At 41.2% G+C, this 26,981-nt stretch overlaps 1 protein-coding gene across 2 annotated transcripts in view; it reads right to left on the bottom strand.

Annotated features, from left to right (window-relative positions):
* The window catches only part of Elp3 (elongator acetyltransferase complex subunit 3), a 69,731-nt gene that overhangs the window by 37,700 nt on the left and 5,050 nt on the right, over window positions 1-26,981 (bottom strand). For both annotated transcript variants that reach the window (XM_005373765.2, XM_005373767.2), the window contains 7 exons: window positions 25,394-25,532; window positions 19,041-19,111; window positions 18,191-18,254; window positions 17,216-17,284; window positions 13,347-13,501; window positions 4,306-4,467; window positions 3,240-3,366 (listed from right to left, as the gene is read on the bottom strand). In XM_005373765.2, the coding sequence (XP_005373822.1) occupies window positions 3,240-3,366; window positions 4,306-4,467; window positions 13,347-13,501; window positions 17,216-17,284; window positions 18,191-18,254; window positions 19,041-19,111; window positions 25,394-25,532 (787 nt within the window). The remainder of the gene's footprint in view (window positions 1-3,239; window positions 3,367-4,305; window positions 4,468-13,346; window positions 13,502-17,215; window positions 17,285-18,190; window positions 18,255-19,040; window positions 19,112-25,393; window positions 25,533-26,981) is intronic.

Below are 26,981 nucleotides of genomic sequence, written 5' to 3'. Positions count from 1 at the left end.
TGGTTTATATTTAGATACTTCACCCCCTCCATGTGCCATAGATGGGGCTTTGGGGAGGTAACTAGACCATGGGGTATGATATGATCAGTGGATTAACCCAAGGTGAAACCTGGTTGGAGGATGTGGGTGGCTGGAGATGTGGCCTAGACAGGTTTATCTCCCTCTCTTCCCTTGATCTCTCTCTGTTTCCTGCTGCCCTGCCATGGACTGTTTTTCCTCTGCCAGGCCCCTCTGCTACACCACCATATCTTGGAGCCAACCAACTACGCATTGAAACCACTACAAACTGTGAGCTAAAATAAAACTTTCCTCCTTTACACTGTGAATGCCAGGTATTTTGTCCCAGTGACGAAGGAAATAACTAAGACACTTGGAGAAAGTGCAGAGTCCCTAGACTCTGAGATTCTAGGCACAAAGGAAGGCCTGGGTGAGGACCAAGGCTGACACAAGGGGAAGTTAGTGTGCCAACGATACACATTCTGCCCTGATCTCTGGATGTCAGCAGTCAATTTCCTGTGACTAACCATGCTATCTACCACCAAGCAGGAAGTTGGAGAGTAATCAAATAGCTCTACAACAGAGTTCAAAACACTGACACATAGGAATGCTCTAAAGGAAATCTTATTATATGCACATCTTTCAGGGGAGCACACCTGCAGCTAGCTATAAAGAGCCTGCAAAAGATCCTCAATCTGTAGGAACAAACATTTGGTTAAGGATCACCAGAAACCTGGGGAAAGCCTAGCACATGATGGCAACACCAAAACAAAAAGAATAAAAGGACACTGAAGCACTGCATAAAGGAAAACAAAGCTTTAAAAAACAATCCTCCATTTCCTTCAGCGATAAAACATTACATCTATAAAACAAGCAAAGGATGCTACAGAAAATTGAACAACAGGAATATAAGAAAGAACTCTTAGAAATTACAACTATAACAAAAATAAAAACATAAATAATACAAAGTTTGAAAGATATAGTTAAAAATAGTAAAAATAAGAAATACAAATAGATGGAAAATAGAAAAGACAGGAATATTAAATGATCAATATGGAAGCCCCAACTTTTGCTTAAGTAGAGTTTTAGGAGGGAAAAACCCCCCAGATAAGCCAGGCTGGTGGTACATGCCTGTAATCCCAGAACTTGGGGGTCTGAGGCAAGAAAACTGCAAGTCTGAATCCAATCTGGGTTATACACATGAGTTCAAGATCAGCCTGAGCTACACTGAGCTACAGAGTGGGACTCTGTTCAGAGAGAGATAGGCATAGAAAGGGAGAGAGAGACAGACAGAGGGGAAGGGAGGAGGAAGAGGAAGGAGTGGTAGAGGAGACAAAAAAGAAAAGGGAAGGGGAGGGGAGGGGGGAGCAGTGGGGGAGGAGAAGGGGAAGGGAGGGGAGGGAAGGGAGAAAGGAAGAAAGAAAACAGACAATTAAAAAACTAGGCAAAATTATCTATTACTATAAGAAAGTTCCCCAGGTGGCGGGGGCCTTCAATGTCTAACACAACTAATTAAAACCTCTTGCTGAGATACACCACTGTGAAATTCACACTTACAGGATACAAAGAGAATTTCTTTAAAAATTTTTGAGGGAAAAACCCCCAGGTATCTACATTCTAGGACTCGGGAATCAGGAATACTATACAGGATTAAGAATCAGAACAGTATTGGGCTCTTTAAGAGCAGTGTTCAAAGCTATAAGACAATGGTGTAATTTCTTTTTTAAAATCTGACGGACAATAACTTTCACCCTAGCATTCCATTGTGTAGACACAGCATGCAAAAATGTTTACTTCCCATGAAGCGTAGTTTTCTAGGAAGTTGCTGGAGAACATGTTTTGGCAAAATGAAGGACTTAACGAAGAAGATAACCTGAGATCCAGCAAACCAGGGATTGGGTTCCGAGAGCGGAAAAGCTCCTAAGACGGCACCTGTGTACAAGAAATGCGCAATACCAGTCCAGCTTGTAGCTGGAAGATCGGGACCCTGCCTGGCAGTTAGGTCTCTTGGCTAAGAAAAGAACAGGAAGACCAGACAACCTACTCACGGGGCTTTAACACTGTGTGGGGACAGGGGAAAACATGACAAATACTGAGCAAGAAAAGAAGGTGGCTGGTAACTCCACAAAGAGCCGAGGTTATCCAAGAACAGAAATGTTTCTACCACATTAGGTTAACTTAAAAATACATATAAAAATATTGAGATATTAGGAGGGAGGATAAAAGAATTAAGTGTTTAACTTCCAAAACCGCAAGGCAAGGGAATCTATCTAAAATTGATAAATCAAGAACAGCAATCTAAGTACAGGATTAAAAAATATGGAGGCAAATACTAAGGAAGAAAAACAAACCTAGTTACTGCTTTGTGATCAGGACCTCTTCAGCGTTACTGAATTTTAGAACACATTTAATTGGATTACTACTCTCTAACAGCTTGTGTAAAATAAAGATAAAAAATGAATTTAGCAGACGTCACTCTGCTAGTGACACAAGCGAAGCGAACCAGGCTGGCAGCGGTGAACAGTGAGACGCTGTGTGGTGAGCTCAGGGAGCTTGCAGGGCGCCTGTCACACAGGGACGAAGGACAGCAACTCTGAAGGACACCTGCAGGCAGCCGAGAGGACCCCTGGGCGGACCGGACATACTAGCAGCTGCTGCTATGTACCAAGCCCTGTGTGCCAGGCATCTTCCTGGGTGTCATGTGTGGCACCTCAGTTAATCTCTGCAACAGGTGGACATTGTACTGGCCTCACTGAAGAGGTGAAGAAACCAAGGAAAGGAGCGGGGAAACACTTTGCTACTAAGGGGTGGGGCCAAAATTTAAATTTTGAAAAATGTGCATGTGGTAAAGCCAAGTATGATAGATTAAATCAAATGGACATTTAAATATGTTAACATTTTAACAGGATCAGGCTGTAAATGGACAAATGCTTATTATAATGTTCAGTAAAAAAAAAAACCTATTAAAACAATTACCCATCCCATATGTATGCAGGCATGCAGGTGTGCCTGTGTTGTATGTGGATAAACAATCCCATTCTCCAAAACTCCTAAGCATGAAAGAACCCTGCAGAGAATGTATTAAAAGAGCTTTATTTGATATTGGAGTTGTGGGTGGCTTCTCTTTACTGTGCTTCTAATATTCCATACGAATGGAGAAAATCTATAGCCAACAAGCAATCAAAGCAGAGAGGGTCTACACAGCACACAGAGGCATTCAGCGTGCTGTAGGTGATACTTACTATAAACTGCTCAATGTCGCGTTCTAGTCCCACGTTTGGCAGATCAGGCATCATATGAGCCACAACTTTGAAACCAGAATCTTTGGCCAGGTGGAATGACTCACACACTGCCTTGACAGTGTGGCCCCTGAGGAAAGAAAATTCACTACTGTTATGCAAACAAAAGTGCCCCATGGGTAAATCCCCATCACATACACTCTAGCGCCACAGCCAAGTAGGAAGCGAGCCTCATCAAAGGCTGGGGCACTGAAGAGGGAAGCCTGGTATCAACCCCTTCCCGCACCAGGACATTCCCATTCAGCACAGAACAGTCCTAGACACCATGGATTCTGCCGCATTCCCTCTGCACCTTCCCATCTATTCCCATGGCTCCAACTTTTGCTCTTTTGGCGAAGGACCCCAAGGTTCTGTGATGAAGCTGGGCCTGTCCTCTGAACTCCACGCCCAAACAACCAACACCTCAAAGTTACACTCTATGCTATGCTAGCTGCTACGTATGTGTAGTTTTCAAATTATTTAAAGGGAACAAAAGGCGATATTCAGTTTCTTAGTTGGACTACCTTGGACAGTGCAGGCATACAGCATTTTCGTCACTGCAAAATGTGCTACTGGCTAGCCCTGCTCCAAAGCTAGCTCTGCACTTGTAGCTGCACTGGTTCCACTAGTATCCAAAACTTAGTGTATCCAAAATGAAACCCATGTCCCTCCAAACTTCCTGGACTTCCTATTTTCATTTCTAATCATTCACCAAACCCTGCTGCTCACTTCTTAATGGGATATTGATATTTCCTGCTTAAATTACAACAGCTTCCTAGTACCTACATGGGAAAAGCTGTCTAGGGCAGGGACAGGAGCGGGATGAGCACGGTTACAGGATACTGAAGAGGGGACTGAAAGCGAGGGAAGAGGGGGTGGACTGAAGAGCAAGGCAGAGGAAGCGATTCTGAAAAGGAGGAACCCTAGACTCCTCTGTCTGAGACTGAAAGAAAGAATGTGTATGAATGTGAGGAAACTGGGGAACAGACGGAAAAAACAACCTGTGGGAGATCGTCTGCCACCTTCTCACCTGTTGGTATCTCTGGCCACATCTTCATACACACTCTGCACCCCAATCTCCAGCCTTGTGCAGCCGTAGGTCAACATGTCACTTAAGTGTCGCTTCATGCAATAATCTGGCCTGGTCTCGATGGTAATTCCAATACACTTTGTGAGGCTTCTCTCAGAATACCTGTAGAGCACATTTCAAATAACAGATCTGCTACAATCTTGGATCCCTTTCTTCCACTCAAAGGACTGCCTTTCCTTAATCTGCCCAGGATGGGGCAGTGGTTATGCGTGGACTACGGATGTGGACTAAATTCAAATCCTGGCTCTGCTACTTCCTGACTATGCAAACGGCAATGCTGTTAACCTCTCTGGGCTTCAGATTCCTTATCTGCAAATGACAGTAATAGCAGCACCGGTACCTCACAGGTCTGACATGACTGAACTCGCAGATCAGAATATTATTATCATTATCCTTATTATTCTCATGCAGTGTGCTGCAACTATAATCTTCTTGGAAACAGTGATTTCAACTGTGAAAACCTATTTTTCAATTCCTAGCAACCATTCTTCACATCACTGAAAACCATCTGCATTATTTCCCACTCTGTGTTTCAGCGTCATTTTAAATAAGAGGCAAAAAAAGGGGAGGGAGAATATATGTAATGATCATGGGAATAATTTAGATGAAATGGCTTCCACATATACAAAAGTCTTTCCACCAAGCCTATTACTCTTAGTAATGATTTACAAAATCAGAAGACATTTTTGTCATTTACTAAAAGCAGGTGTTAGAAAAGCGAGTACCACTTTAGATTTCAGTCATGGGAGTTAGTGGTCTTAATGCTGGCCACCCACAAATAGGAGTCAAATCACTTGCTCAGGGGCTGGTGAGGCAAGAGGACAAAAAGTCACTTTGATGAGGCCACCCTGGACCAAGGGGTCTCTCAATATACAACCCTTTCAGCAGCCCGGTGAGTCCTATCATCCCCATTTTGCATATGAAGATACTGACGTTCAAAGAGAATAAACAGCTCATCTAAGGATACAGCACTAAAGAAATTCAAGTCAGGATGTGAATTTAGTAAGGGCTTATGATATGAAGCAAACATACAAAGATCAACTGCATGCATAATGCTGCAAACAACCTAAAATAAAACCCTAAGTATAAAAGCTAAAATTGTAACTAGAAAGCACAAGAGAAAATCTTTATGCCTTAGGAACATGTAACAGTTTACCAGTGACAAAACAGAAAGCAATAACCATAAAAGAAAAAACTGCTAAGTTAGACCTCATCAATTCTGCTCAAAGATATAATTAATACCGTGAACAGTCAAAAAACAAATTGGGTTTTCGTATTTACACAAAACAGATCTGAAAAGGATTGGATTCCAGGATACATAACAACTCAATTACAAATGAGCAAAAGATTTTAACAGACACTTCACAAAGGAAATACATTCAAATAGCATAAGCATATACTAAAGTGCTTCATGGGACTAGTCATTAGGAAAGCATGAATTAAAACCTTAATTAATATCATTTCATACCCACAGAATCACTAAAATGAAAAGGTCCAGGGGTCGGGATTTAGACTGTCTAAAGCAGGCACAAAGGTGAAGACAAACATTACTTGACTTCAGGACATAGTAAGAAGCTACAGTAATCGACACGGTGTAGTACCAGCATTGGGTACTGGTAAAATCAGAACGGCTACCTCTGGAAGGCCCAGTGAGGATTTCTTGAGAAGAGGTGTAGTTCAGGGGCAGAGCATTTGCGTAGCATGTGTGAGGTCCCAGCACAAGTGCACACACACATACACACACTCCCAAAACAAAAGGATTGGCAATATCAGGTTTTTGAGGATACAGAATAATCAAGTGCTCAGACATTACTGGCGGGAGTACAAGTGATACAGTCATTTGGCAAAATGGCTGACAGTTGCTTATAAAACTAAACAAACTTAGCAATTCTAATTACTACCCAGAGAAGTAAATGTGTATATTCACAAAGATTTGTATAAGAATGTTCTGTGAAGTTTTACAGATAGCCACACACTGGAAATAGGCCTGGAATCCATTAACAGAAGTATGACTAAACAAACTGGTAGATACCTATGATGGAATACTACTTGGTACTAAAATGGTAGCAAGTACTAAACTCCTAATAACATTGATGAATCTTAAAATACCGTGCTCAGTGAAAGAAGCCAAACACAAAATACTACATGCTAGATTTATATGAAGTTCTGGAATAGGCAAAATCCATCTATAGTGAGGAAAATATCAGAACAGCTGCCTCTAGAAGGTACAGGTGAGCATTTCTTGAGAAGGGCATAAGGCAACCTTCGGGGATAATAATAATGTTCTGTATCTTAATAGGGCTTTGCTGCATAGGTACATGCATTTGTCAAAACTACTCACTGGTATAATTAAGATCTGTGTATTTAACCATATGCAAATTTACTTCAAAAGAAAAACACCAACAATGAATACAGGTAATCCATGAAAAAGTACACACACACACACACACACACACACACAAGACCGATGAATGGATAGTGGAATGAACAGACGTGATAAAGCCGGTATTGCAGAATTTAGGTGACAGGTAAGTGGATGTCACTGGGAAATTCTTTCAAATTTCCTTTCAAATAAAATGCTGGAAGAAAAACTAGTATCACCTCATTTAAGATAGTCAGGACTGTATCTTAGGTTGCTTAGCTGTTGTTAAGGACTATCTACGAAAATCAGGGTAGGTCAAAGTGGTCCATATATCAAGTGAGGAGCAGGGAGTACCAGACTCAAAAGCCAGAAATTCAGGAAGTTCTGAGGCCTGAGGTTCTAAGGCCCAGAGCAGCAAGGCAAGACACAGTCACTTTCAAGCCTCCCAGGCTGCTTTGCTTCCCTGCCAGATCTGCACGTCTAGGAAACTGACTTCGGGCCCTGGTACCCAGCACTACCTAGCACTCCAGCTTTCCCAAGACATGTAAGGACACATTTGGAGGATTTAAAGGCATTGGTGAGGGGGAAAAGAAGGAACGGAAATGAATTAAAAATTCCAAGGGAGAAAGGTGACTCACTCACTTCTTGATGGGCAACTACCCTTTTAAATTGCATCTTGTAAAAACAGCCAAGGAGCATTAAAGATTGAATGTGAACCTGCTTCTGGGCAGAGCTGATTAGAAAGTAATAAAACTCTCTTAAAAGGTTGCTCTGAGTTATTTGGCATCATCTGCATCCCGTGAATGGGTGACTCAGATTCCACTGTCGGTCCTCTTTATCTCCAGAGCTATGATTCTTAAGGATGACGGACACCGGTAATTGTCGCTCTCTGGAGACCGAGCTGATAGTAAGGAGTGATTAGCGCTGTGCTCAGTGCAGTGATCCTGCGCAGAGACCATAACGGGCTTTGTCCTTGAACGGATCTCCACTCATTCAGCTTTCCAGCTTTCCCATCTGCAAGGATATTATGTCCTGCCTGCCTGCCACAAACAAGCAGGCTAACCTCACCGGAGTTGTTCTTCCCCGGAATTCCTGATCTTGTAAGAGGCAAACCTTCAGCAGATGAGGCACATGAAAACAAAGCAAGGACACCTTCACAACGGTGAAGCCTGATCCTAGCTTGAACAAAGACTTTTACCCTGAACACTGTTGCCTTGTCTGCCTCAATATGTAATTTTCAACCTAGTTTAACCTTCAGACTTTTTTTTTTGGTATCGGGAATCGAACTCGTGACCTTGTGCTTGCCAGGCAGGCGCTGTGCCGCTGAGCTATATCTCTGGCCCTTCAACCTAGTTTAAAAGTAACCTTTAAAAAATAGCCTTTAAAGGTAATGAAAGCTAGTTAGCAAGCACAAACATCTAATAATTAGTAGCAAAATAAACCTGAATTTCATCTCTTCACATCTGAAGGAGGCCAGGCACAGTGGGAAAACCAGCCAGTTTTCACTAAAAGCCTCTCTACCACTTAATACAGAGAACAACAAGGTCGAATCCAAAAATCTTGAAAAGGATGCCATGTGTCAAAAATACAGTTGTCCTGGGCTGTTCGTTATTTTACAGTGATGCTAATATTTGCAAATAATTTAATGTGTCTAGTTCTCTAGTTCATGTCAGACTACTTGTTCAAATAACATGAAGTTTCTCCCAAAACAAATACCAGCTCTGGTATAGGAAACTGGTAGCAAAAAAAATTCACCTCAACAAAGCAAACAAGAGTTCACAAACTGGCTTTTATCACACTGCCTCATAAAAATATAGCAATGAGGAGAACAGAGTGAAACACACAGTGTGGGCTGGCAGAGCTCAAGGCAGCACTAACAGTGATTTTATGGGTCCCAGATTGCACTTTTATTATTTCCTAAGAGCCATTCGTGAGATTTGTTGCAGTGAAGACTCAAACCATATATAAATTTTTATCTGAAAAGTAAAGTGTTTGTTGCCCTCTTGAGGTAAATTCAAGAATAGAAACAAAACAACACTGGCTTTGCCTCCTCCATTACCGAAAGAGGCTTTCTTCTCCCCAGGAATTTTGGATAAACACTTCACGAACTGAAGTTCGCTTGTTTTAACGGCGCTAGCACACTTCTGCACAAAGCTTCACATCAAGAATGAAGCAAAATTGTTAAAGTTGCAATTGATGAAAGTGGCACACTAGCTACGTCCTAGATACTCATCACACAGACCTCAGCTGCTTTACGGAACCCGGGTGCTGTGTGGAACCCACATATTTAAGATATTTATAGCTCAATTCCACTTAACAGACAAGGTCTCAGCACAAGAAACCTGCAATGAGAGAGGAGTACATAAATACAAGAGCTCGGGAAGAAAAACTGAATGGTCTTCAAAGATCACCCTGCTAGGGAAGTTTCTGGGCTAACTCTCAGTCATGACCCTCTGAGGCGCTGCTGCCACCCCAAAGTCTCGTGGCTTCGGACTCGCTAAGTTAGTTTCCTCAACTGCATCTTATCAAAGCTGTCAGGTGATTTTTCAGTATCAAGGGGATCGAGTTGGATGACATCACTACTCCTCTAAAGTTTGAAGACTTCTGCATTTTGCTAAGCATGACTCACACTCATGAATGATCAAGGTTTTGAATGAGTGGTAAAAATAGTTCCCATCTCATCCCGCTACTGAGGCCCCTGTGGGAGCCACGCGCACTGCAGAGTCTGGATGTAGAGACACAGAATTCACCTGTCACATACCCTAGAGTCAATCAAAGAAAAGTAGGCTGCTCATCGTGACACTCTCCCAGCGGCCGACTCTTTACACAGGCCCCGCAAGTATCCTTGTAATTTTATTTAAATGTATGAGAAAGCTCCTCGGTTCTTTTCATGTTTTACAAACTCAAAGGAGACCCACAGGGGAAGCACACATGGTACACAAACATGTAGCTATCCCCAATTTCAAAAGGCAACATCAGCAGCTGTCAATGTTTGATCTACAGATTAACCATTCATTCAAAATCTACTCACACATTTACTTAAGCCTACTAAGTACTAAGAACTGCTTTAATTATAGGTTAACACAGCCATCCTTGGTCCATTCAAAATCTGGTGCTACTTATCATCACATAAAAACTCTAAGAGGGGCACAGTTTGTAAACCGTAGAGTAAGCTGGATGATGTTTCCCTTTTTTCTTATAAATGAGGAGCCAGAGACAAGCTTGAAGGTGGTAACAGCAGCAGAAAACAGAGACCACATTCCTTCTAATACTTTCAAGTGCTGATGGTGTACACACAGGTGCACAAGTATGTACACACACACATACACATACATACCCATATAGTACACACAGCACAATTTCTACACCTAGCAGCTTCTAGCACTGCAGTGGAGGTCAGGCTCTGAAAGCAAAGCAGCCTGGGGTCTATTTCTTTATTTTTATTTGTTTGCAGTACTGGCACTTAATCCTGGGGCCTTGTGCATATGAGGCAAACACTCTACCGCTGAGTTACACTCCAGCCCCTGCCTGAGTTACACTCCCAGCTCCTGCTTGGGTGTCTTGGTTACTTTTCTCTCCTTGCTGAGACAAAGTAGTTAACACCCAGAATTAAGGAAGGAAAGATTTATTTAGCTCACAGTTTGTGGAGGTTTCAGTCATACTCAGACTGGCACATTGCAGAGGGCAACCGTTCATGGGGGCGGAAGACAGCAAAAGCAGCCAGAGTAAAAGGGAGCAGTGGCGGCAAGCAGCCTCCTTCTCTCCCTTACAGTGGATGCAAACTATCTGCCCCAGGGCGTGCAGTACCCACGTCCGTAATTCCAACATCGGACCATGAATCAATCATAAACTATAGAAGCCCACCTCATGACTGCATGAGGCTTTGGGGGGACATTCAGACACAAACCATCACACTGGGGTTTATGTCCCCACTCTGCCACTGACTCCCTGTGTAGCTTTGGTCAAATTACTTCATCTCTCTTCACTCAAAGGGTTACTGTGGGTATGAAATAAGAGCAAACGTAAACATGCTCCTTTTCTTCCATTTCCCACTCCCTTTCTCCTCAGCTTGAAGCCTTCTGACGATTACAGTTCTACTGCTTCTCTCTCCTACACACACACACACACACACACACACACACACGTTCATGGACACAAATGATGGCACCACAGTATAAGAACTGCTCTACACCGCGCTTTTTCACTTAGTATACCTTGGAGATCTTCCCCTTAGGTGATCTCATCCATTTACAAAGCTGTAAATAGCACCTCTGAGCTCGTCACCCCCAATTCTCTAGTGCTAGCCCAGGCTTTTGTAGTGCTAGCCCACCCAACACCTCTGCCTGAATGTACTGCAGGCATTTCAAACCGAAAGAAAATCTTTTGATTTTCTCCCCTAATTCTGCTCTTCCCTCGGCCGCCTTCACCTCAGCATACTGCACCATGTTCCGACCACCGCCGTCAGCCCAAAGCTGTGCGTCATGCCGGACTCCTTCCCAACCTTTTCTTCATCACCTCTGCCACCACCCTCACCTGAGATGGGTGATGGTCCTATCGGCTGCCCCTTGCACTCTTGCACCCCTCTAAACCCAGGGCTAGCCACCATTAGCCACCATGACCTTCCTCATGAACCAGAACACAGCACTCTCCTGCTTAGGGCCATCTATCTTCCTACTGCATTTCAAAAAAACAAAACTTCATCTCCTCACAAGTACGTATAATCTGGGCCTTATCCAACACTGCAATCTCATCTCAGGCCATTCTCCCTCTTCTTCACTGGGATCTCTTCTGACGTTTAAAGACTTTGGCATTTTCTAAGCACACTGCACCCTGATTCAAGCACCGACTCCTCTTTATAGGCCACATCCTGTCTATCACTGCAGTGCCTTTCCATGGCAGCACTTAATTCTTTGCAGCCTGCTGAGCCAGTGGAACAAAAACACCATGAGGACAAGAACGGTGCTTGTCTTACTCACCACGGTTCCCAGGGCCTAAAACAGTGCCTAGTACCTACACTGTGCTTTTTCACTTAGTATACCTTGAACCTGTTAGAACCTAACAGGCTCTCCGGAAACATTTGGTAAAAGAGTAACAAATAGCAAACAAGTATTCTCAAAACATCTGAAAACAAAAATCATTTTAATACTTACACTTCTTAAATTATTGAACTTTATATGAAACCTTAGTACTCGTCCTAACTCTGGCATACAAAGTATCAAAAGAATTCATAATTCTTTTTTTTCCCTGATTAGATTTCAGAAGAATTGAATCTACTATGGTTCAAATGTTTGTCCCCTCCACACTCTGGGTTGAAATTTAGTTGCCAATGAATCCGTATTAAGAGGTGGGACCTCTGACAGGTGGTTAGGTGGGACCTCTGACAGGAGGTCTCAGCCCTCATGGGTGGGATAACGTGGTTACAAGAGGGTAAGTTGGGCGCCCTTTTGTGTAACTTGCCCTCTTGCTGTAACGACAAGAAGGTCCTTGTCAGACGCTAACACCCTGATATCGAACTTCCCAACCTTCAGAACCAAGAGATAATAAACTGTTGTGATTATAAACTACCTAGTCTCAAGTGTTTGGTTACAGCAGCATAAAACAGACTAACAGCCCATTCATAAACAGAAATTATGTAACAGTTCCAGCATAGTAGTCACTAATAAATCAGATTTTAAAAAGTCACTTGTTTTGTTGATTTTATAGCAGGTAAATGTGAAAAAGAGTATCCAGCTCAATCAAAACTAGTCCTAGTTTAGATAGTTGTTTGGATCTGCTTAAGCCTGAAAAGACATTTTATAGATCATATTTTGTGAGTATCTCTATTTTAGAATACTATGTTGTCTTTTCTCATTTCTGAGACAAAATACCTGACACCCAAAGTTAAAGAGGGAAAGGTTCATTTAGCTCACAGCTGATAGAGGTTTTAGTCCATAATCAGCTGGCTCCAAGGCAAAGTGGTACATGGCAGAGGGGCAACCATTCATGGCAGCAAAAGACAGCAAAAGCAACAAAGAGACAGAAGACAAGCCTCTTTCTGTCCCTTATATTGTATCCAGTCTACCTGGATTAGAGCAGTACCAATCCAATCAGTGGACTGATCCAGCAATCACCCACCCTTAATCCCAGCACTGCACTATGAATCAATCACACACTCTAGATTCAGCCATCTCTGAAAAAAACTCTAGGATTGCTTGAGGATTTAAGGGGACATCTAGACACAAACCATAACATATGTGAATGGATCATATCCATTTTGTTTGTTTGTTTTGAGACAGGGTCTTACTAAGCTGCCATGGCTGGCCTAAAATTTTCAGTCCTTCTGCTTCAGCCCCTTGAGTAGTTGGGATCATAGGGATACCCTATTATGCCTCGCTAGTCCATCCGTCCTTCCATCCATCCCTGTGTCTGTCCGTCTCTCCTTCCTTCCTTTCCTTCCTTCCTTTTTTAAAAGGATTCTTTCAATGAAAATGATCCTTTCCCACAAGACAAAGGAGGGTACAAGGGATAAGAATGTCAATGTAGAACAGAGGAATAGAGAACAGAAGCATTCTCAGAAACATACTTTTAAAAGGATAAACTTTGTAGAAGTGTACATTATTATAAATTAGTAATTTCTTACTTGACTGCCTCGTAAATATTGTTGGAAGTATGTCCTGATAAGGCATCATGTAAATTTCGGATAAAATAATCCCTGTATTCTTCTGGAAGGGCCATAAAAGTTCCACCCATCACAATAAACTCCACTTTATCCACACTGTGACCAAGCTGTTTTAACTGAAAGAAACAAATTCACCAGCATTAGAAAGGTATAGGCAACTGTTCTAACAGGGTATTAAAAAAGTTCTAATTTTATTTTGCAATGATTCTTTAAAGAGGAGAAGCAATTAAACATATTTAGCAAATGCTCTAGATAAAAAAATAAAGTCTAAAAGAAAAAAATTACTGCTTAAGGAAGGGAGAAAGAGAATTAAAGATGAACAAAAAGGTTGACTTCAATACTTGGAGTTGTGTAGAAACTTAAAAACCACAAGGAATATAAACTAGAAAGCAGTAAAGACAATATACTACACAAAATGCAATATAATAAATATTTATGTGTAATACATCTTATGTCGGAGTCTGTGATAAGCCTTGGGGACAAAAAAGATACATTTCTGATTATGAAACAATTATGCATGCATGATTATACAACATAACCAGGAGCTCATAGAGGGAAGAAAAAAGAACACTATATTAGTAAGAAAAATCAAGAAATCAGTTTATAATTGAAGACTGTAGGCACCGATGACCCCACAAGCCTGCTTTCTGGGAGGAAAAAAACCCATCAAAGCGAATGATTAAAAATGAAATATTATGCCTCCTCTACTAGGCAATGTAATGGCACAAATCTTTCATCCTGTCAACTACAATAAGCCAAGACTGTAATTCTTAAAAATAGGTATTTAAATTTCTTGCTGTACTGTTAGCCTTGAGGAAACAAGGCTCAAGCAAAGTGCCAAATTATAAACAAGAATTCATATATGACGTAAGGCTGTCCACACTAATTAAGATAAAAAGGTGCCTTTTTATATTTGTTTCCTGAATATGGCAAATAATAATTCATACTACATGTGTGTGTATGTATACCTATCTAAGCTTCAACACTAAAAGAACATTCCACTTCTATATCTATGATTGTTTCTAAGGAATACACATCAAAATCACCCTGATGGCATTTTCAAAATAATCTTGCAGGACTCCAGAGGTGAGGCTCTGCCTGTGTCATGGAAGTGACTCATGGTTATGGTGCGCTTACAGTTAGAAACGAACCACCACTCTGTCTTAGTTTCTAAATCTCTAAAACTCAGGCTCCTTTTTAGTAAACACGAACATTTCACACTCTGTTGAAACACAGTTCTACATTTTAATGAGTTAAATAACATGGCTTTTAAAAAACAACAGACACTAAGCCAAAGTTGGTTTAGAACATGCTTTTCCAAGCTATGTATGCTCCCCCAATGGGGGCCTCTCCTACTGCTGACAATCTTGTTGAAGAGTATGCTTGGATAAAATGAAAGTTAGAACCAGGCTAATAAATAGTTAAATAAATCCCGAAGCAATTCATTGAGTATGGAATATACCACTTACTATTTTAGACTGAATATTTGCCCAACTGGATGTTACTATAATGACTACAAATGATGGCTGACATTTTTATTTTTTTTATTTTAAAGAGAAAGAAAAACAATAAAACAACACAAAAACGATAAAAATGATACAGGATTTCAAAACAAGATGACAGGAATTAATAATGGTTGTCATATTACATATTGTTATCTTCAACGAAGTTGCTCAGATTACCAGATGTAAGAATGCAAGATTGATCAAACAATTAAGGAGAATAAAAAGTAATAAGAAAAATTAGACATGATACAGAGCTTCACTGAACAAGATGCTAGGAATTCAACAACAATTGTTCTATTGCACACCGTTGTCTTCAAATTAGTTGTTCAGATTACCAGATATAAGCATGCAAAGTTGGTCAAAAAAAAAAAAATTTAAGTATTAACTATTCTTTTTAATAAACCAATAGACATCAGCAGTACAATTATCCCAGCTATCCTTGTATATACATATATATTTCTTCCCTTCCTTCTTTCTTTCTTTTCTCCTTTCCCTCATCCCAGTTGTTCCTTCCTTTGAGCAATTTCTTTCCCTTTTACAATATCTATTGTACCTTTTGAGTTTTATTTACTCTTTCAGGTTCTTACACTAGGGAGACAATCTGATGTTTACACATGCAAGTCAGATTTATTTCATTTATGAGTATGGTCTCTAGTTGCATCCATTTACCTATGAAAACCTCAAATTCACCTTTTTATAGCTGAGTAATACTCCATTGTATAAAAATACATCTTTTTTATCCATTCCTCCGTTGATGGGCATTGGGGTTGTTTCCAAAATTTAGCTATGACAAATTGTGCTGCTATAAACATGGGTGCACATACATCACTGTGGTATGATATTTGCAGTTCTTCTGGAAAAATACTCAGAAGGGGAATAGCCGGGTTAAGTGGGACCTCTAATCCTAATTTACTAAGGAATCTCCACACTAATTTCCACAGTGGTTTCACCAGTCTACATTCCCACCAGCAGTGGAGATGGGTTCCTTTTTCCCCACAACCCCTCCAGCATTTGTTACTGGTTGATTTCTTGATGACAGCCATTCTTTCTGGGGTGAGATGGAATCTCAGTGTTGTTTTAATTTGCATTTCTCGAATGACCAAAGATGTTGAACATTTTTTCATCTACTTATTTGCCATTTGTATTTCTTCATCTGGGAAGTGTGCATTCATCTCAGATGCCTATTTTTGGATTCGGTCTTTGAATTTTGGGCCTGATTTTTTTTAATTCTTTATATGCTCTAGATAGAAGTCTTTTGTCTGAGGGACAGTTGACAGTTGAAAATTTTTTCCCAATTTGTGGGTTTTCTTTTTACCCTGTTGGTGATTTCTTTTGATATGCAAAAACTTTTCAATGAGATGAGGTCCTAGTTGTTAATTCTTTGGAGTATTTCTCGTACAGTTCGGTTTCTGTTCATGAACTCTCTGCCTACCCCTATGTCTTCAAGATTTCTACCTACTTTCTCTTCCAGTAGATATAGTATTTCCGTTTTAATATTTACATCATTGATCCATTTTGACTTTAGTTTAGTGCATGGTGATGGACATGGGTCTAGTTTTAATCTTCCGCATGTAGAAGATAGCTTGTATTTTTAAAAGTGGACAAGTTTAAAATAAAGTTATAAACAAAAAAAAATGTATCTATGTTTAGATTTCTAGAAAAGCACAAGGCCCTTTGCACAGTACTTGTTTTTAATCAGTAAAGTGGAGATCTAATTTATATGCAATAAAACACATTACCTATAAACTGAGAAAGTGTGAATTTTTGGAAAATGTTTAGTTATACAGTGTAACCACCACTCAGTATAGAATGATTCCATAAGTCCTGCAGACTCCTCACACCACTTTGCAGTCAATTCCTACCTGGTAAACCAGTCAGAGCCTTTCTTGGTCCAGTTTATAAAATTCAACCCAGGCACTATCTTCTAAGAACGTTCATACACTTTCAGTCCATAAATTTCATACCATGTGACTTTCTACAGATAGAACCCTTAAAGAAGCAATACAGTCTCTAAAGAAAGGAGTGTTTCTGACCATGCCAGACATCGCAAAATATAGTCTCCTTCCCTCGGACAAGTATGAACAACTTCGAAAGGAGAAATACATTCTTACTTTTTATTTCATAATAAAGCAACAATACCTTTTTAAGTGTAAAAATCTCATTGAAAATATGTTACTTCAGGGGCATAAGGGAGGGCAGTAAGAAGATGGATATAATCAAACTATGCTATATGCATATGAGAAAATACTACAGGGAAACCCAGTATTTTGTAAAAATCAATATGCACTAATAATTCAAAAAAATTAATGCTTTTTCAAAATTTACCTGTTCTAGCCGGTGTCTCGTTTGTAGATAAGGGTCATATCTAGCACGAATAGCTCGCATGGAGGTTGGCTAAGAGAAAAAGAGAAAATACTCTGTGAACGCTCAATTTAAAAAGTTCTGAAAAGATGTAGTACAATAAAATTCTCTGTGGTTTTGAACATTAAAAACTGGTCTTGCAGCGCATCTTCCATTCTCCATCTAACCAGGGTTCAAACGCTGTCCTGTGCAGCATCTGGCTAGCCCCACTCAATTGCCAGCAGGGCCTCAACAGCAGGGTGATTCCTGGGATCTCATCTGTCTTCTGTGTAAATGCTTATGAAATCCCCAGGGCCTCCAAAGTGTTCTACTACTCACACAGATGTGCACACAAACTCACGAAGATTTATGGGGCAAAATGACCTGTAAACAAGGTTCTTAGGCACACATGGTTTGTAATGACTTAATAGCCTTGATGCTACTGTCGTGCAATGGAAAGCTCCACAGCCGTGAAACGATGTGCGGGTAGACAACGTTCTTGGAGATATGCTGTAAAGTGCAAAGGTAAGGTGCGGAATACCGCTTTCACACTCTACCTTATATGTAAGAAGGAAGGGCAAAGGCTTTTAGATCCATAAAATATCGCTGAAGGATGTGAAGGAAAGAGGTAACCCTGACCGCCCACTGTGAGGAGGAGTGGAACAGGAGAGCTATGAGATAGAAATGAAGGGGAATCATCACTGAATGATTTCTTTTGTATTTTCAAAAATTTGAACCATAGAAAATTGGAGGAAAAATGAAAGCAATTTACAAGAAGAAAATGTCACTGGGTTTGCTGGTATCTGGCCTCTTCTGAAGAAGGCAAAACCTTCCCGTGCAGATGACTGGCCTCCTGTCCCCAACCTACTTACTCCTTTTTAGAAAGCTAGTACTTGTAAAGCCACACTCTGGATAAAACATGATGTAACACTTCATCAGGACGACCTCGAAGTGCTGTACCTCATATCCGGTGTAGGACTGGGTAGAGTATTCAAAGTCTGAATCAGGTCCACCAGGGCAGTAGCTGGCAATACAGTGAAAGAAGAAGGGGTCAGACACAAAACCTAGTTCAAGAGTCTAGCCTAAGAATCAACAGTCTCCATAAAATCCTGCAATCCCATGAGCTTCACTCCAATCCTAACAGAACAGTATACCTGCACAGTACCTGCAAATAATGTACTTTCACCAATAAGCAAACAAGATAACTACGTAAAGGAATACTATTGCGTTCATTTTCCAAATACTGCAGTCACCGTTATTTTAGAGGTTTAAACTTTTAGAGCAAATCACAAGAATCAATTTCTCCTGTATGAACCAATAATCATAGTGTTGTCTTATGACACACTCAGGAAAATCTCTCCTATTTAATGTTCCTACCTACTGCCATGCATATGCTTCTGCTAATTCTCCCAAATATCTAAATTTGAGACATCTAAAACTTATTTATAAGTATAGTTTTTTATTTTGTTACTCTTCTCATCCAAATTCATTTTAAATTTCTGCTGGAATTGAGGCAGTTCAAACACATTTCATTTGTCCAGTTAACAGGGTGTCTATTCATCTAAGTTCCAAAAGCTATGTATTTTTTTCTAATGTTGTAATAAATCAAAATATTTATATGTTCCATTTTAGAAGTACTGAAATATCCTAATGATGGCTGTTTGTTTCAGAGAACTAACCTATACATCTATTAAATCAAAGCTTTAAACATTACCAGCACGTACTGATCAAGGCATTACAGAATTTATTGGCCAAATTAAAATACACACACACACACACACACACAAATTATTGAAATCACCAGACTTACACACATATGTTTCCTGTAAAACTTATGTGTGGGCATCTGTGGGGTTTGCACATCACAGCAACAACAGCAATCTATAAAAGATTAACAAAAAAGCTATTATGGAAAAATTAATACAAAATTCTGCAGTTTAGTTATCCTTTGAAGGAAGGTGAGGAATGCAATCAGAGTGGCACCCTAAGGGCTATTGTTTCTTAGGCAGGGGACAAGAGGAGCTCTTTACAATATTAATCATCTGTAAAATGTACATATGAATTATACCTATGAGCTTCATATATTTTATAAAAATTAAGTACAAAAGAAGGAATTGATTTTTAAAGCTACAGTGGTTCTTATTTTCTCTCTGATTTATTGCTTTTACTAAAATAGCCTAAAAGAAAAACATTATGCAATTTTATAAAATTTGATATAAACTTAACTTCTGTAATTCAAATTCCTCAAGACACACTAGATCTCAACATTTACAGCAAGGACCATAACTCTACGAGCTAAGACTCATCCGGGCAGTGGAAAATAGTCTCGGAGGGTGGAACAGAGCAGAAGCTCAGGGAGGAAAGAATGTGCTTGAGAAAGGAGCTGGCGGCAGGGAGGTGGGCAGCAACAAAACACATTAAAACGAATGTAATCTGGGCTTCCTACTGGAAGAAAAGGAAATTACAAATACAAAAAGGGAAAGAACTAGAATGAACCCTGGGGCTGGATAAAATTGAAAGGACTGCTGTGAACTCAGAATTCAGTGTATGAAAGGATATAAACACAGATGGAAATGTCTTACGTATGAGTCCCTATGTATGTATGGAGATTCACAGTATTCTGTGATTTTCCTGCCAAAGACATCTCATCCAATTTAATTATCAAGAAACATTTGATAAATCCAAATTGAGGGATGTGCGAGAAAATAACTAGCCTGAAATCCTCAAAAGGGTCAAGGTCCTGAAGGGAAGGACATGGACATGTCTGGAATGAGAAATGATAATTAAATTCCCAGTGATCCTCCCCTCGGATCCTGTGGACACGTTACCGAAACAAGTAGTGAGGCCTGAATAAGAGACTGGGAGTAGACAACAAGGTATCCGTATTCTGTTCCTGATTTGGATGGCTGCATTGTGGTACTGTAAGAAAATGTCCGTGTTTGTAGGAAATACGCACCGAAGCATTCAAAGGCATCAATTTTGCAATTTACTTTCAAGTGATTCAGGGGTACTTTTAAATTTGCTGTAAGTTTGCAATTACTTTTCACAATAAAAATTACTAATATTTAATCTAAATTATTAATCAGTGATATAGAGAAATCCCCAAATAAATAATTCTGCCAGAAATTCCATTTAAAAATCTGAATTAAAACCTTAAGATTTTCAAACAAATGTTTTTATTTAAAATGAGACACAAACACATTGCCACTGTGAGGTGAGTCCCCCAATCGCCAACATTTGGTGGAGGTCCTGGCTGAGGGCCCAGGCTCCATGCTGTGCAGGGCACGTGGGCTGAGATGGCCAAATAACAACGCACTGCCCATGCCCCTCAACTCACGCTACCTTGTGGACAAGGCCAGAAAGTAGGCTATTTCAATACAACAGGGGAAGGGGATGTGGAGAACACGCGGCCTACACAACAGGCCCGCTGCATGGGCTCTCCTGAGAATCGTGTGAGCTCATTGGCAAAGCCAGAGCTGAGCTGAGAAGCCAGGAAGCGCGGCTGACAAGGCAGGGCGCAGGAACTGGCAGATTTTCAAAGCCACAGCACCATCCTTTCAGGTACCATTTTACAAAGAGCCTCAATGAGGAAAAGCAATGAAAGCCACTGATCTGGGGTGAGGCAGACATGAGACCTACTCCTACAATTTTCTCGTACTTACCCACAGCAACCCCTAAGAAACGCCGAAGGAAGTCTGTGGTTTTGTAGAAGACAGTTTAAGAATTACTGATAGAGTGGAAAAGCCGTGATTTTGGGGTCAATCGGAAGGAATTAGGTTTCACTCTTTTCTCTCTTATTACTATGTATTTCCCTATTTTGTAAAATAAAGACAATATTATCTAACCCTCAAGACTATTCTGAAGGTTGAGTTAGAAAACATAGTCAAACCGCTTCGTACAGTGGCTTGCATACACTACACAGTCACATATGGTGGCTACTGATCGCTACTAACAGTGACGCTACTGTATTAATAATAGCAATCATGTATTGCAAGCAAAACATACAAATACAAACTCAAAATGGGTAAAACACAAAACTAGAAAACTTCCAGAAGGTAACAAAATCTAGATGATCTTGAATTTCACAACTGAGTTTTAGATACAATACAAAAGTATACAAAGTATACAAAAGACCTATTTCCACGAATCCCAGTGAAACTCTTCCTCCTTGATTTGAATACTTGTCTCATCATTCTTGCCATTTTCTGAAGTAGCGCTGGAAGACTCTTTCATGTCTTTCCAAAATGTGATAAAAAATATGGTGAATCCTGCTGTCAAGCGCCATCCAACAGAAGGCAGGCTGGTAAAAACGCCACACTGTGTCCTCCTTCACCTCATTCACTTTATCTGGGACTGTATGACTTCTGCCTCTTCCCCAACGTCACAATGACCATGGAAGCTAAATGTTTTGAATTGATTCAGGACACTGAGGCAGCTATGACGGCACAACTAAAGACACTACTTTTCAATCATACCATGTATACAGATGGCCAATAAGTACTACACAAGAAGATGCTCAACATACATTGTTAGAGAATTTCAAATTAAAACAAGAGGTATCACTATACAACTACCAGAATGGCTAAACTACAAAACAGTAACACCAAATGTTAATGAGAATGTGGAGCAACAGAAACTCTAACTAACTGCTAGAGGGAATACAAAATGGTACAGCAACTTTGGATGACAGTTTGAAAGTTTCATCATACAAAACTAAATATACTTGTGCCATATAACACAGCAATCACAATCACTGGTATTTACCCAAATAAACTGAAAATGTATGTATGTATACACAAGACCTTCACATTAATATTTACAGTAGCTTTGTTCATAACTGCTAAAAACTGGAAGTAATCAAAAATTCATACTGCTAACTGAAAGGAGCTAATTTGAAAAGGCTACGTACCATATGATTCCAACTACACGACATTTGGGAAAAGGCAAAACTGTGGAGGCATAAACAGATTGGTGGAGATCAGATTAGATTTGGATCATGGGGAGGGATGTACAGAGTTTCAGGCAGTGAAAGTAGCTTGTACGGCACTATAATGACGGATACATGACATTATGCATTTGGCAAAACCCGCAGAATGTACCAAAGAGTGAATCAGAGTGCAAACTCTAGGCTTCAGTCAATAATAATGCAGCTGTGAAGATGTGGCTCTGTGGTAGAGTGTTCATCTAGCATATGCAAAGCCTTGGGTTCAATCCCTAGCACTTGGGCAGGGGTGGGGAAAGTAGAAATACTGGTTCACCAGTTCACTGTAACAAGTGTACCAAACCAACACAAGATAGTAGTATTAGGGAGACTGGGCCAGGAGAGGAAGGTGTATATGGGAACTGTGTGTATATTCTGCTCCATTTTTCTGTAAACCTAAACCACTTTATAAAAAACGAAGCAACATCACAGTAATAGCAGGAATAAATCCTGGAGGTGAGATTGGAAGCACAAGGGGAATGATTGATTACGTTTCTGCTATTTTTATAAATCACCCTAGTGACACTAAGATGGATGTGGTGTAGGTAGGTCACAGTAGACCTGTTAGGAAATGACTGAAATAATCTAAAAAAGAATAAAGGCCAAAACTTTCCTGCCAGTGGTGGGAGGAACAGATAATGTTTCTGGAAACTGAGTGGAAGGTAGCACCAGGGGCTAAGACAGACAAGAAATCTGAATAAGCAAACTTGCAGATAGTTTTGGCTTTGTTTCACTCGAGGTTCTAAGGCAGTCAAAGGACTGATGTCTTCAGGGCAGCCTGACATGAATCTGAAGTTCAGGGGCAGGTCAGGGCTGGGAGTCAACATACAGCTAAGGCATGGATCATCGTGGGGATAAAGTGTACAAAGGGCGGATGCATTTTGGGGCCTGAACTCAGGGCCTATTATCCATTAGAAGCATCTTATGTGTTCTTCTCTACCCCTTCACCTTCCCAAACCTCAAAAAACAGGTGCATCAGTAAAAGCCTGGATGCCTTTGCCATAAACTCCCCAAGGATAAACCAGATGAGAGAATAAAACCACAGAAGGACAGGGGACAACTCAGTGCTGGACCCTTAACCTGTTGCTCATTAAAAGCATGAGGTGTTCCCTTAGCAACTACAATGTCTCGTCCTTATCACAAGGCCAGGAAGTTTGTGCAGGATGGGAGTGCTGATGGAAAGAATGTCACAGGTCCTGGGATGACCCAGTTGCCCATTCCTGAAAAACAAGGTGTTTGCATGCACACACACACACACACACACACACACACACACACAAAACCCAGCTTTTAAAGCCATGCATAGGCCCAGTGAAAATCCCCAGACTCTAGCTCACCCCGCATGCCCTGCACATGAATAAAATGCGTGCCCCTTTCTTTGCTATAGGGCAGCATGGTTTTCCTCTCTGTCAGCACCGTCCCCCTCCGCTTGAAGTACTCTCCCCAAATCAACCTCCACCTCTGTGCTTCTTCTTAGTCCTTGGCCTGATCTCATTCCTACTGCCACAGCGGGAGGATGCCGTGTTTGGTATCACAGCTCTATGCAAACATCCAAGGAGGAGATTAGCAAGAAAAGCAGTGCAGTTCAAACACACTGGGCTTAAGGACTATGAAAACATCAACTTTTAGAGCAAGCAGAACGAAGGGCAGCCCTAAAAGCAAAGGACAGGAATGATAAGAGGCAGAAGGAGGGTTAGAGAGGGTGGTATGGAAGCCAGATGTAAGGGTCAGGTTGAAAGCTTGCTCAAACCCCGTCTACCATAGCGCTGAGCCCACATTTAATGCTCACACCTAACACTTCAAGAGCTGTGTATAAAACGTGTTATTGAGGGATGTGGAATGGACGCTAAAAGAATCTCTCTAGAGTTAAGGATCACTGAGGGGAATGACGGAGACAGGTGAGGAGCACCAGATTTTTAGTTCTTCTTAAAAAACAGAATAAAACACAACAAAACAAAATGGCTCAAGGACAAAAAAGACTAGGCTTAGTGGTACACTGTATATGGAAGCTTTAGGATTTAATTGCCCAGAAATGTAATATGATCAAGAATTCAGTCACCAAAGCCAACACAGGCTGCTAGAAATAGAATATCCTGGCTCAAATTGGGGGTTGGGCATGTGAGATCAGTCACATCAGGGATACAGAACTTGCCTCTGGGGAGCACTTCTGAAGAATGTGCTCACCCTCGCGTTTTTCCCTTTGAGTCTCTCACACTCAGTCTTTGTTTTCCTACAGGTTTTACCCTAACTCAGGCCCTTCTCGTGAAGATTAAATCAAATTGGTCTTTCCGTTTCAAAGTACCTTGCACGCTGTGTCAGGATTTTCTTTTTTTTTTTTTTTGGTTTTTCTCCGGTACCGGGAACTGAACTCACAGCCTTGCGCTTGCCAGGCAGGCACTTTTGCCACTGAGCTAAATCCCCAGCCCCAGGATTTTCTTTTTAACAATTTTTTTATGTCTTAGTAGATGCTGGCAGTACACAATGATTACACTCCTTGTGGGGAGTCGGTGCGTGCACACAACACTTCTTAATTCTTTCTACCCCGTCCCCTCCCCCTTTCTCAGAAACCTTTGTTTCCCATTACCTAACCTCTTTGCTGGACATTTAAGTTCTTTTATGAGCTGATCCAAAACTAACGTCCTCTGCTTTCCGCAAAGAACTGTCAACTGCTGTCTGTCTAGTGTGCTGTCTCCGCACAAGCCATGTTCTTCATGTCATTCCTGTCTGCGCCTTGGTGCCCTGCACCCCCGCTCCCATGTCCTTTCCAGCCTGCTTATCTGAGCACTGCTTACAGGGCGAGCAAGCATCATGTCTTCTACTGGGACTTCCCTAGCTGCAAGGACACATCTGTCCTCCAGAATGCCACGGTGGTCCCTACTGTCAGTCATTTCAGTTACCACATATAGAACACTTTGCACTACTAAGCCACCCCTTAACAGTACTTTTTATAAGTACCAATGATAGTGACAGCCAGTAACATTTTTTGTATTGTGAGAGTCCCCAAGCCCTAATCTTTATGTTGAAAGGTACCAAAACATCCTCTATTCCTTTAAGCACAACTAACTGGTTTTCTCACCCTGCCTCCTGTCCATTCTGCATACACGCAATAGATAGGCTTGTGAGTCCAAACTCCCACCTCCACCTCACTACTGTACCAATATCCCATGAGTCACATCACTCACCCCACTGGCAGTTCTGATGGGCTTTGCCTTTAACTTGGGGACTAAGACCTTCCGGTACTGAGGAGGGACCGCAGCAATGATATCCACCAGGCGGGGCTGTGCTGAAAGGCCGTGTTTGGCAGCTGTCTTGGTTTTCACCCTGAAAAGAAAGCATCCAGCATCACAGTATTTCAGGTACAAGCTACCACTGGGATGATGTGTAAATGATACTCTCTCCTACCACTCTCCTACCTGTTCACCAGGTGACACCAATAGCGTTAAGATCTGTGAATATCGAAGAAAAGGAAGGACAAAGTTCATAACTGACTTCTTCTTCTCATCCTTAAGTACCAGCAAGAAAACCAGAGAACTACAGAGGAGGGACCGGGGGTGATGACAGTGTGGGTCTGGTTCAAAACAGCACTCAGCTTTTCAGCCTCACGATGACTGACACGTGGGACCAGACCATTCTGTGTGGGAGGCTGCCCAGTGCACTGTGGGATGTTCGGTGGCACCCTTGGTCTCCCTGGCCTCTCCCCACTAGCAACCTTCTTCCTATTGTAACAACCAAAACTATCTCTTGACACTGTCAAAAGTCTCCTGAGGGGGAAAACACCCTAGTTAGAAACTACTTTCTTAAAATATAATATGCATTAAAAAAGGAACAGAAAATGTTATGGTTTGTGTCTGGATGTCCCCCCAAAGCCTCATGCAGTCATGGGGCAGGCTTCTAGTTTATGATTGCTTTATGGCTGTGAATGCTACCCTTTCCCTGAGGCAGATAGTTTGCATACAATGTAAGGAAGGGAAAGAGGTTGCTTGCCACTGCTCCTCCCTTTTGCTCTTGTTGCTTTTGCTGTTTTCAGCGGCCATGAACAGTTGCCCTCTGCCATGTGCCACCCTGCCTTAGAGCCAGCTGATTATAGACTGAAACCTCCACAGACGGTGAGCTAAATAAAACTTCCCTCCTTCATTTTGGGCGTCGGGTATTTTGTCTTAGCAACGAAAGTAACCAAGACAGAAAGCATATAAATACACTCTAATAATTATGACACAAACATTTCTGTACACCCCTCCCTGATTATAACCCTATTCTTTTTTTTTTTTTGGTGCTGGGAATTGAACTCAGGACCTTGCACTTGCCACACAGGCACTTGTGCTGCTGAGCTATATCCCCAGCCTATAACCCTATTGTTAACCCCTAGAAGTAACCTTAAGGGTAACACTTCCTTTGATTTTCCCTACAATTTATGGGCTTTTCTTTTCTTTGTGCCTGCTAGCTAAATCCTAGCAGTCATCCTGGCTTCTAATTTTAATCCATCCAGAAATGTGGTGTGCTCGTATGTTCAACAAATACTAATGGTTACCCAGAATGCACAAGAGACTGCCTAAGCTCTTGGCATGTTAGAAGGTGGGAGGCACAGTCCTGTCATGTCCCAGATTGTCACAAAACACAACCATCTACCCACACACAAACAGCAAAGGCTTCCAGAGTTCAGAGGGTTCAGCGTATGCAGGGAAGTCGGGTCAACTGGGCCCAGGAGAAAGGGTGGGGCCACAGACAGGCAGGACAGACACAGAGGTGACACTGCAGGTGGAGACGCTGGCT

Source organism: Chinchilla lanigera, unplaced genomic scaffold (assembly GCF_000276665.1).
Source record: "Chinchilla lanigera isolate Chin_1 unplaced genomic scaffold, ChiLan1.0 scaffold00002, whole genome shotgun sequence".
Classification (NCBI taxonomy): Eukaryota; Metazoa; Chordata; class Mammalia; order Rodentia; family Chinchillidae; genus Chinchilla; species Chinchilla lanigera.
Note: the sequence above shows the minus strand (reverse complement) of the source record. Positions and strands in the feature narration are given on the sequence as shown.